The 11,951-nt window shown below is 36.6% G+C and overlaps 2 protein-coding genes across 2 annotated transcripts; one reads left to right on the top strand and one right to left on the bottom strand.

The window, feature by feature from the left end:
• Window positions 1–657, top strand: LOC104211726 (protein PELOTA 1-like). The gene has a single exon (XM_009760823.1). The coding sequence runs from the start codon at window positions 1–3 to the stop codon at window positions 655–657; it is 657 nt and encodes a 218-aa protein (XP_009759125.1).
• A 784-nt stretch (window positions 658–1,441) lies between these two features.
• Window positions 1,442–10,792, bottom strand: LOC104211725 (uncharacterized). The gene is made up of 12 exons (XM_009760822.2): window positions 10,612–10,792; window positions 10,313–10,440; window positions 10,102–10,164; window positions 8,236–8,357; window positions 7,907–8,022; window positions 7,014–7,821; window positions 5,815–6,546; window positions 4,282–4,503; window positions 4,067–4,162; window positions 3,790–3,984; window positions 3,453–3,566; window positions 1,442–2,079 (listed from the first exon to the last, which is right to left on the bottom strand). Exons 1-12 carry the CDS (start codon window positions 10,704–10,706, stop codon window positions 1,819–1,821), a joined length of 2,952 nt encoding a protein of 983 aa, XP_009759124.1. The 5' UTR covers window positions 10,707–10,792; the 3' UTR covers window positions 1,442–1,818.
• Window positions 10,793–11,951: the final 1,159 nt, after the last annotated feature.

The raw sequence follows: 11,951 nt of genomic DNA, 5'->3' as shown, positions 1-11,951 counted from the left end.
ATGAAGGAAGGATTGGCTCAGGTTTTCTTGGTTGGACAAAGTGCAACAATACAAGGTGATAAAATTACTAAAAGTAACTCCGGTTCTAAGAGGTTTTTCGAGAATATTTTCGTTTCATTTAGGAAGCATATAGACATGGATATTATTCCTTATGTGGTTATTGCGAGTTGTGAATCAATAAAAAATGAATTTCGAGTTTACTTGTTGTTAGAGGCACAGAGGTCGAAGATAAAATCAATAGAGAATAACAAGTCGCGTATACTTTTGGTGAATAAGAATAATGTGAAGGAGATATTGCACGATAAGATTGTGATGAGTATGATGAAGGATACAAAGAGTGCAATGGACACAAAGGTGTTGGATGAATTCATGAATTTGGTTTCGACGAATTCTAAAAGGGCATGTTATGGTACTAAAGATGTGGAATATGCACATGAGTTGATGGCAGTTGAGACCCTTTTAATTACTAAGGAAATCTTGAAAAATGAGGACAATAAGGTGACACAAAAGTACTTAGTGATGGAAAAATCAATTAAGAAAGCTGGTGGGACAGTAGTCCAATTTAATCAAGATGTAGGACAAAGACTTGCTGAGTTGACAGGAATTGCTGCAATTTTGAGGTTTCCTTTACCTGATGTAGATGAACTGATTTTGTAATGTACTCTAGTTGTTTTGAATAAATTTTGCAGGGGTTTATATTTCTTTTTGACTCATGTTTAATTACATTGTAAGCTTTATATTAGCGATGCTTTTAGGCGTGTGTTTCATAGAATATTTATTGGTTTGATGAATGATGGTTTCCTCATGAATTGCAGAAAGCCAAATTTCACGTAGTTCTTAATTTGTGAATCTGCAAAACTAAGAACGAAATTGAATATAAATTCAGATTAATCTTACCAATAACCAGTGTGCTGAACTGAATCGATAATGCATATATCAGAGTTGTTCCGAAGCTTTATGATTAATTGATATGAAATAACAATCACTTTTATCTTTTACCTTTCTTTCTTTTTACCTTCTTTTTGAATTGCGACTAGTAAAAATTAAAATAGAAAAAAGAAGAGAAACTAGGTCAAAAGACAATGGTGGTAATTATCTGTGATAAACGTTTTTGACAATGGTTTTTGAAACGTTTTCGACAAAGCTTCAGTACTGACAGTTTTAGAAGCTATAATATAAAGCATGAACATTGAACACTATCATTTGGTAACTATCACAGGCACATGACTTATTTTCAAGAATTAGTGTTTCAATTTCAACTTTCAATACTTTGGTCAAATTATCTGGAAGTAGTTTTCAGAAAATAGCAAATATGCATAGGGCGCATCCCTTGAACAAGGCTAAAAAGGCAGCTAAAACACAGCAGACAATGACTCTCTTGACATACTCTGCCTCTACAATTGGACATGAGTTTACGCATAGCACAGAAATTGAGACATGATGAGCAAAAGGCTTGAAGCCCGGTGGAAAATGTTCGGATAAAACCAGAGTTCAATAAAGAACACAATATCAGTGCATGATAGTCGACAAAGTTTGAGTCTATGCAAAAGCATCTAACAAAATGCAAAGTCCTTCGGCTCCATCATGCCCATACAAGAAAGAGTTTCTATGTCAACTCATGTGCTTGTCATAACAAAATGTTACTGCTAACAACCTAGTTATGTGTAAAGATAGGTTTCTGTTACAAAATCTCTATACCTGATAAATAACAGATAAACAGCCTACCCCTAACTTCCTATCTATGATGAAATAAGCAACAAGAAAATGTTAGGACTTAAATATTACAGGGCAGAAGATAGTGGAGTAGCATATGGATAGTCACCGCCACTTCTCCTCTAACTCTTTCCTCTCAGACCAAATCCATGTTACAAAAATTGCTATAACCAAGGCAACTATCGTAATGAGGAGCAATGCATAACTGAAATCTTCAGTAAGAGAGTCATAGGTCCTTGAAGGAGCGAGCCGAGTGAAAAAGAGATCCACTCCATGAGCAAAGACAAGGGTGGTTGACTCCAGCTTTGCTGGTACAGTTATTATGTTTCTAAGGCCTTCCACTTTAAGGGCATGCGTGACATAAGCCTGCAGGAGTATCCATCAAAATCAATATGAAGAACCAACATTGATAGTAACGTCCGATGGAAACAAGGATCAAAAAGAACTTCTGAGATGCCTGAATTAGTACATGCAAATCAGCATGTATTTATTATGCAGTTAGGTATACAGAGAAGTTTGAAGGGCCAAAAAAGTTCTTCCAACCAGTATAGAAAGTAAGATGTAATACATCGAAAATTCTTTCCTACAAATGATATGAGATAGATCTTTCTAGGAATCTTTCTATCATCATTGGCACATAGACCATCAAAACTTGCTCGGATATCATCAAAGAAAAATCCATGTTCCATCACTGTGAAGGATGTAAATATCTTGATATTTCTTTTACTATAAAAAATGTAAAACGAATCTACGTAACATCACTGTGAATGAGTCTATTTACTAGCTTGAATTTTTTTTTTTCCGTTTGTTGATAAAGTAGCTTGAAATTTCTTTTGCTACAAAAGATATCAAATGCATGCATATACCACACAAACTAGCAAAGTCTGAATTATTCTAATGAAAGAGCGATTTAATACATTGACCAAGACTTCTGGAACGGTAGGAGTTTTCTTTCCTTTTTATGCTAGAAACATTGCAAGACTTTTTTATTTCTAGCCATGTTTGCTGAGTCATATTAGCTGCAGTACAAGGTGCTCTAGTGATTAGTTAACTTCTTTTCCTTAGATACATTGCATTGTTATACCCTGTGAATTATTATTTATTTTACATAGGAATTCATAAATTTCATTATGATGTGGTGATGTCATAATGATTTAGACTAGTCAAACTGGCTGCATTAGTGAATCTGAGAAATGGTCGCTAGACTGTGTCTCATCTGACTTTAGATAAAGTTGTCAGCAAGAGGGATGTCCCAAAGAGACTCTAGTCATTCTCGAAGTGCAGCTAGAGTACTCAAAATCAGGTCCCTAATCTAGAAGAACATTCAATATCAATTGCTTGGGCTCAGTTTACACAAGAGGATAATCAGAAAGAATGCACTTCTATCTAGGACTACATGATGAATGGGAATGCCATCTTAACCGAACCATGAGATTGGAAAGCTGGATGATGGTTAGTGAAAGTTTGGCCTTCAGCCTTTGATACACTTGGTCAGGTAACACAGTGAAAATGATCGGATTACCCAGAATAAAACCAAGTGTATATATAGAGACCTAGAGATACAGATTCAACCAACTTATCACTTTAATTGAAGCAAATATGTTGCTTCTTACCAAGAGCATATACATATGACATCTTCTCCTTGCCTATCAAATATTGGCCTCAAAGATATGCAACTTTACTTTGCTCAAGAAAACTCCATCTTTGCCTTGCAAGAAGTTCAGAAAGAAAGTTCTCACCTGTGGCATAATTGGCAATGAGTCGGTAAGAGGTATAATCCCCTCCTCTTTTTCAGCTTGAGTAGGGTTCACTGTTCTTCGAGGATCTAGAAAACGCTTGTCAAGTGCCAAAACCTGAATTATATCAATAGATGAAGCATTAAATGTATATGTAGACAAGGAAACAAAAATCACGGGTCTCCCTGGAAAAGGCTAAGAAAAGCGTCTCCTTGAAATTGCATTTATAGCATAACAGAGATGCACAGCAATTGAGAAAGTTCAAACTTATCCAAATGAATAATAGTAGAGTTGTTATAGGAAGGCAAAAATATTTAGACAAACAATTAGTAAATCTAACCTGATCCCCAATTGTACCAATAAGCAGCTGCCTGGAAGTAATGCCTTTTGCTGTTGCAGTCACTGCCATTGTTTTCACAGAATGTGAGAAAAAGTACGATTGAGATTTAGTTATCACTTCAGGACGTGAGTAGGAAGAGAGAGCTGCTGTGAGATTGTGTTTTCCCAACACAAGCGTCAACACATCTTTGTTATCCTACAGATAGTTACAAATTTAGATATGGAAAAATGCACGACCAACGAGAACAAGAAAAATATATTTCAGAAGCAAAATGTACCGCTCGAGACTGATCATAGATCTCAATGACAGACATTTCGTATCTATGTGCTCGCAGGTTGAAGTAGTGGTAGACAACCCAATTCTCACTAAAGACCTTCAGAGACAAAGAAATGTGTCACAATGCTCAGTTGATTTGAAAGTAAAGATGGTGAAGATAGTATGCTAACTAATATCTTCACAAGTGCTGATAAATGGAGAGCAAGGCAAACTTACAGCATGGACAGGTCCCTGCGAGCCATGATGAGACATCCGGTGCAGTACACGGCCAGTTACCGTGTCAACAAGATAAACAAACAGCCAGGAATCTTCTGGAATTACTGAGCCAATCTCACCAGTAGATTTGGGTGTAACAGTGGCCACAAACAGAAGATTCTTAGATATATATTTGTAAGACACATCCTGGTCCGATGTTACCTTAGCTTGTGTATGAACCACCTGAAAGAATAACATCAGAGAGTGTATTACAATGTACAAATTCAGCATCAAGAGCTGGATAGGTTAAAGAAGGCCTGGTAAGAAACTAGAGCTACATAAACACGTGATCTTTTTTCTATTATTATTATATGGTTCAATAATACCTACACCTAACGAAGGACCACGATAACCACCTAAAAGTCGCAAAATAAAAACTACGGTGTCAGTATGCACTCAAGATAACTTCCACATTTGTTGTTGCATAGATCTTTTAATAATTACATTTGGCTGTACTAGTAGCTGTCAAAAACTTAACTCCTTTACGTCATTTTTCATGTAAATGGGTGATGAATGGATTCTATTGACCGAGATTTAGACGAGTCAACAGAAAGTGAACTGAAAGTTTAGGCTCCCAAGTTTCCTTGGGAACCAAGCTTATCATCATTGATCATACTATGAAAAGAATTCTTCATCTCCAAGTTAACACATTGGTGCTCAAAAACTATTAAGTATAAGAATTAAGGCCCTTCACAATTGCCTGGATTCAACTTCCTCTTCCTCTCTGTCCCCAGAACTGGACTAGATTTCTCAAAGTTAGCAGTTCGTCCTGGCAAGATTAATGAGCCTGAAAATCCTTCATCCCATCCCTTTCTATATCAAAAACTATTATACCATCATCCTCACATTTTTTTACCTTTCAAGCTTCTAATTTCATACCAAAGAATCCCTGATAGTTTCCCTGCATCTCATCCCTTAAGCAGCCCATCTTCTGATGCTTTATTAGTACTGAAGTTACAAAATCCTCTTCCAACGCAGCAGATAATTGAAGTAAAATCAGATGCAATAGGACCAATAAACACATATGTTATCATCACACCCGTAACTGAAAGAGAGAGGTTGTAGCCAACCGACTAGCATACGCAGATGGTCAGCCAAGGGCCACTAACCAATCAATGTCATGAGGCACAGATAGCTAAAAGGATAATACAAAGTAAATTGCAAATATTCATATCAATGAATCAACTCTGTCTCAATCCCAAACTTGTTGGGAAATCACATATAAAATTAGAAATACGTTTTAAAGCAACCAAATCATTACACGATAACTTAGCTAGTAAATCCAATCTGAAAGATGAAGGGGCATATATTTCACGAAAGGAAAAAAGAGGAAACAGGAAACAGTGTCATGGGATACATCAATGTCTCCCGTCAGACCTAGTTAAACATTAGAAACATAAAGCAACTTTCGGAACAGTCTCCAATCATAGTAGCCATCAGCAGCAAATATTTTCAATTGATATTAAAAGAATAAAGAAAAACGCAAAAGAATACCTCATTTAGTTTTCTTGTTGAGGTTGCGATGATCCTTTCTGAATCCGAGGGGAATACAACAGACCAAAGGTCACTGGATTCAAAACAGTAGTCATCACCTATCTCAGATACGCAATTCTTCTTCACCGCATGTCCCCTTAAGACATTATTATTTACTTCAACTGAGTACCAATATATGTTTCCCAACTCCTCCTGAAAAATGCTAATTGCCTCGGGAGTTCTGGGAAACAGGTGGCCATACCCCTCAGCATCTATTAGCAGGTGCAGGCGCTGCTCGATGGAATCCGTAAATGGCAGTGGAATAACTTGTGCAATAGAATGAAGAGTTGCTAGGTAATTAAGCTCCTCGCCTTTGTAAACATCAATAAAAGAGAGAATTCCAGATGCATCTGAATTAAGTCCACAAGTGCCAACCACAAGGACTGATGGGTTCTCATCTAATGCATGATGATGCGGCACCTGCCACTGATGTATCTTGAGCCCCCTGGGATTTTCACATGTCACTGATTTACGAAAAGCATTCAGTAAGAGAGACCAAACAATTCGCCCGTCTCCTGTGTGAATAGCAGAAAGTTTTCCTGCTCGCGTAAGTACAATGAGTAGTTTCCTAAACCCATTGTGGTCTCGAGTCATCTTGCTTTTCTCAGCACTTTGTAACCTCAGTCTCTGAATCACTGCTATATCATCAGGGGTGGCAAGCATTAGGGTCCCTTTAAGTTTCAGCAGATGTCCCTTCCAACAAAAGAACGAGATAGAAGAGACACAAAGTCAGGTATAACAAAATAGAAAATCGGTGTCAAAGATATCAGCAATTTAAACACACTGCAAGAGAGATCATAGACCATAAGTACCACTTGCATTGTTATGTTTCTATATCAAGGATAATAAGTATAAAAAAGATTCATTATACATCTTGCACAATCTTACGACCTTAAAATTAACAAATAGATGATATAAGATGTTATGACCAACTCATAAGGGAGTTAAACATAAGGCCCAAACCAAAGTCTTGGAAAATAAGGAAGCTAAAGTATCAAGGATCAACATAACATTTTTTTTATTGTTAGGGATCAACATACATTTTGTTAAAATAACAATGATATTTGTGTATTTATATGAAAAATTATGAATCAAAAGCTGTGATGCCTTCTATATATGCTTAATTTCGAAACAGTTCTAGCCTTCTAGGAGCTTTGTACCTTGAGCCATTCAAAGAGGCTATGCTCCACTTTTGCGACAGAGACCCCATCCTTCTCTACGGGCAATTCTGAGGTTGTTACATCTATAATAGATGCAAGCCCATCTTCTCTATTCCAAACAATCGCACCCTGTTGCATCAATAGCAGCGAATGGTCTTCCATGACAATCAAAGCCCTAAATCCATATGTTCGGTCTGTTCGGATATAGTTGTTGATGAAAACCTTGTGGACAAGTCCCCTATGTTGATCCACTTTGAAACTTTCTTCCAGTAAATGGCTCTTCCAATCATTACCAGTCTTTATTGTGAGATGAATATCCGTACCATCATGCTGAATCAGCCCAAAACCGCTTTGGCCTTCTGAAAAAGGCAAAGAATCACTTACAGCTTCAACATGAGGAATTGTATCCACCGCCTCCAATCTTCCTTCATTGGTTACTTTGATGAATGACAAAGATTTCCCAATTTTCACAGCAACCATTCCCTCAAGTTTAGAAGGCAATAGCACTGCCGAGCCTGAGATGTGCTGAACAAGATTGGCGATGTCCACCTGCTGAAATTTTATTTCTCCCTCGGTGAAGCTTATAGAGACTAAACTTGACCCAGAAGAGTCCAGCACCACTGCTTTGTCACTTGCGACCAGAGATATATCACCAGAAAATCCACCAGGAAATGACATACTGCTGTGCTTCAGCAGTTCACCATTCCTAACATTGATTATATATGCTTCAAACTGGGACAAATCACCAACTCCTATAGCATAAATTGTCTCACTTCCTTCTGGATGAATCAAATGTTGAATATCAATGCTGCAATTGGAGGAGCACATATATGATCAACATTTTTTAAGATTAAACAGGAAGACGGTCTATGAGTTGCAGTAAGTTGTCAAACCTTTTATGTGATAAATCCTTCTTCCAGAGAATGTCACCGTCAATGCTCGAAAGAGAATGCAGGCAACCATTGCCATACACAAGAATCACATTGTCCTTGTCAGCTTTCAAGTTCGTCTGGAAAAAGAAAACAAAAGATTTGTGCATCGTGTTCACTTCTGGCCTTAAGCTAACATGGAAATCACATTTCTTCAAGTATCTTACTTAAAGGTTCTAACACTTTAAATCGTGTCTAACTGCAGCAGTGCAAAGGGTACAATTTTCGATGCTCTACACATGCCAAGAATACTCGTAAGAGGAAAAAATAGAAAAATAAAATTCCGTACTTACTGGAGTCCATAACAATGACCTGGAGGGCTTTGATCCACGAAGGAACGACTCCCACACCATCTGGCCATCAGGAAGGTTCCAAGCTCTTAAGATACTTCCCCCTGATGATAGGGTGATAACATCTGCAAAGAGATAAATGGCCTGGTAACTAGTAGATTTAATTTCGACAATAATTTTCTTTTAAAGTAATACCCAAAAAGATTATTTTGATAACACAATAGAGTGTTGCAACAATTAGCGTAGCCAACAGAATGTTTCATCATTACTACTTATTAAATTCCAACTTAAAAATAGACCCAAAGAAGCTCAGATCAGAATAATCGCGTGATGAAGACAAGAAACTTTCTAAAAGAGAAAACTAAGTTAATAGACACATAGTGAATGTTCAACCACAGTAGAATTTACACTTTCATTTATTAAAATGCTCGTGTCTATCATGTTCTTATTCTAAAAAGAAAACAGAGCAGAAGGTCCAAATTCGACTTCCAATATTATCCATCTGACTTGTGCAGAAAGAAAGTGACAGAGTCCTAACTTTTAATCATTTTCTTCAAGCTATTCGCAAATACAATAAAATATATTAGAAAGTGTACTTCTTAATAAAGACTAATAACAAGAAATTATAGCTACTAGGTCTGGCATAAACAATCTGAAAATGTCCTTTCTTCAAGAGTATTTTCCAGGTTAAGGGACTCACTTGACCATAGGAAATAAAGTAATGGTAAGTTATTCAGTGAAAAAGTCTCACCAATCACTGGCACTCACATTAGGATTGAGATCTAAAATCAAGTTTACAATAACATCTCCTTTTAAGGAAGGTGATAAAGGAAGACTTCATCGTTAGATAGCTAAGTGTAAATACCTAAACCATAAATAGGTACATGTAGCGTAAGTGTTCCACATTGGGAATCAAGTTCTGACATCATATTATATGATTAATCATAGGCCTTCCTCTGCCATTCAAAATTAAGCCCCATGATCAAAGTGTGTATATCTTGGTTATTCTAGAGTTCAGAAGGGATGTCAAGAAAGGATGTCACCTTCTACTCACCAAATGTTCATTATGCATTATGTCTGCTATTTTAACCTTTACTTCACACCTTTTTCTTCTTCTAACCATCTTGGTGTCTTTTTACGTGCACCACCTTTCGGACATTCTATTATTACCTCTCCTATATCTCCTCCCACAGAACCACCACTCTTAAACCAAATAATCATTGCCAGCCAACCACCTGAGGCCCAGAGGATTTGCGCCCAGCATCATATCTTTCTTCTCTGCCGACTTGTCCTGTCCATATTCCATGGTGGCAGTTTGAAAAGGTATTCGTTTTACTCGTAATGTTCGCCTATTTATACCTTTATGAGTTATCATTGTTTTTTATCATCCGATTACGCATTTGAATCATCTTTGCATTCTAGTTCTATTCCTAAGTTTAAAGTAAATCTCTTTCTCATTCAGTTTAATGACATGCTATAGTGAGGATACATCTACTCTACACTCAAGTGCGACTTGAGAACTTGTTCCGTGTTTATCCCAAGTAATCCACTGGTGGATATTGTTAGGTGTACACACTTAAGGTTAGTTCAAATGGTTAGATGATACCTTAAGGCATGAATTGACTGATTTCATAACTTGTCTTGTAACAAAAACACTTCCCACATGATACAAAAGGAGAGTTTATAAGTTACAAAACTTTCTATAGCTGCATGTTACATGTAACTCATGTAAGTGTGTGCTTGCTCGAGATACAAGAAAAAATGTTTATTCAGCAATTCATATACTATTAAAAATAAAAATCCCAATTACCAACCAATTCATAATAAGTGAAAAATAAAAAGAAAGAGAAAACGATGCAAAGCTATTACATTTTCCCATGGAGATGTCAATCGCATCAATGGTGTCATTGTCCCCCAAAACATGCCTCCAAACTGCACATAACAAGATATAAAACAAAGTCAAAATATCAAATTTCCTCCACAAGATGCCATTAAATAAACAAAGTACTAACGTAATAAATTTGCATCAAATTGAATATAATTAGCATTGAATTATGTGAACAGAACATAATCAACTCACAAATCTCGCCGTGGCGAAGATCCAGAGAAGCAATGACATTCTCTTCGGTAGATACTACAACTCGCTTCCTACCAGCCTTCTGGGTTTGAAAAACTGCATTTTTCACTTTTCCAATGTATTGTTGATGCCTGCATAAACAATTGTTCAACAATTAATCAATCTCAAATTAATTACTATTTCCCTTTATTCCAGCGATACTAAATAATTCGTATTTTACACAAATTAAGCTTCACTAGTTCAACTATCAATGTCGCCAACAAATTCAATCCATATTTATGCAAATTTAGAGTTAAATTTACCAGTCCATGAGGCCAACTTGATCTTCATAAAGAGCGACGGCATAATAAGACGAAGAGAATAAGATTAATAGGAGAAGAAAAGCTCTAATCGCCATAGCTAATGGCGACGAGTTGTTGAATTTTCACTCTTCGAGTGAGAAATAGATCTGACAAAGTTCATTAAGCAGTGTTCTACTGGAAGTGGGCGAAGAGTAGAGTGCGCAAAACCGGTTTAAACTTAAACCGGCTACGAAATTACTTTCTTTTGATTTTTTTATTGCGAAAGTATAAATTTCGTAATAGAGTAACTTTTTTTTTTGTCATGGTCGTAATGACTTCTCTTTTTCTAGCAATAAAAAAATATTTTATTGTTTAATCGCGGTGAATGCCTAATTTTTGCACCACTTTCACATCTACTAATAATTGTTGTCTTAATTAGTTTCTCAAATCTTTGCTCTTTTTTTTCATATTTGTGTGCATTTTTGTTCGTATTTTTTATTTCATAAAATATCAAAAATATCTGTGGAGGACAAGTTACGGGAGTCGAGGCTAAGATGGTTTGGGCAAGTGGAGGGGAGAGACATAAATGCTCTGATCAGGAGGTGTGAGAGGTTGTCCATTACGGGTCTGAGAAACTAAGAAGTATTAGGGAGAGGTTGTTAGGCAGGACATGTCATTGCTCCAGCTTATCGAGGATATGACCCACAATAGAAAGACGTGGAGGTCAAGGATTAGGGTTGAAGGTTGACAATTAGTAGTGTGTTACTCCTAGGCTTACCAGTAGTACTAGGACTATTTTTGTGTTATCTTATTCATGATTCTTTACTATTATATGTTGTGTCATTCGTGCATGTTACCTTAATGTATTGTTGCCTTATCTCCATTGTGCCTTGAGCCGATGGTCTATCGAAAATAACTTCCTATCTTTATAAGGTAGGGGTAAGGTCTGCGTACACACTACCCTCCCTAGACCCCATTTATGGGAATGGCAAAATACATAGGTTACCCCCTAAGCTATGGACCAAATCCATGTTACACACTTTTTACGGACGAAAATTACCTTACACACTCAACCTTTCTAGAGTGTCCCTAAGACACACCACCTTTTTCTTGACCAATTTTTCAAAACATGTGTAATATCACGCACCAGTCATAAAACGACACATGTCATTGACTTAAAACATGAAAAAGAAAAATAAATCCCACCCAATTTTTTTTTTTTTTTAAAAATGGAACGAAACTCATCTCCTTCGGACTTCATTGTGCCTTCAATTAGAGCTTTTCAGCTCATATCTCTTCATTCATCAACATTTCTCTTTCATCTTTCATCCATTAACATACACATATTCAAGAAAAAATTA

This window comes from Nicotiana sylvestris, chromosome 12, assembly GCF_000393655.2.
Source record: "Nicotiana sylvestris chromosome 12, ASM39365v2, whole genome shotgun sequence".
NCBI classification, from domain to species: domain Eukaryota; kingdom Viridiplantae; phylum Streptophyta; class Magnoliopsida; order Solanales; family Solanaceae; genus Nicotiana; species Nicotiana sylvestris.
The sequence above is the reverse complement of the archived record's forward strand: the minus strand, read 5'-3'. Positions and strand labels throughout refer to the sequence as shown.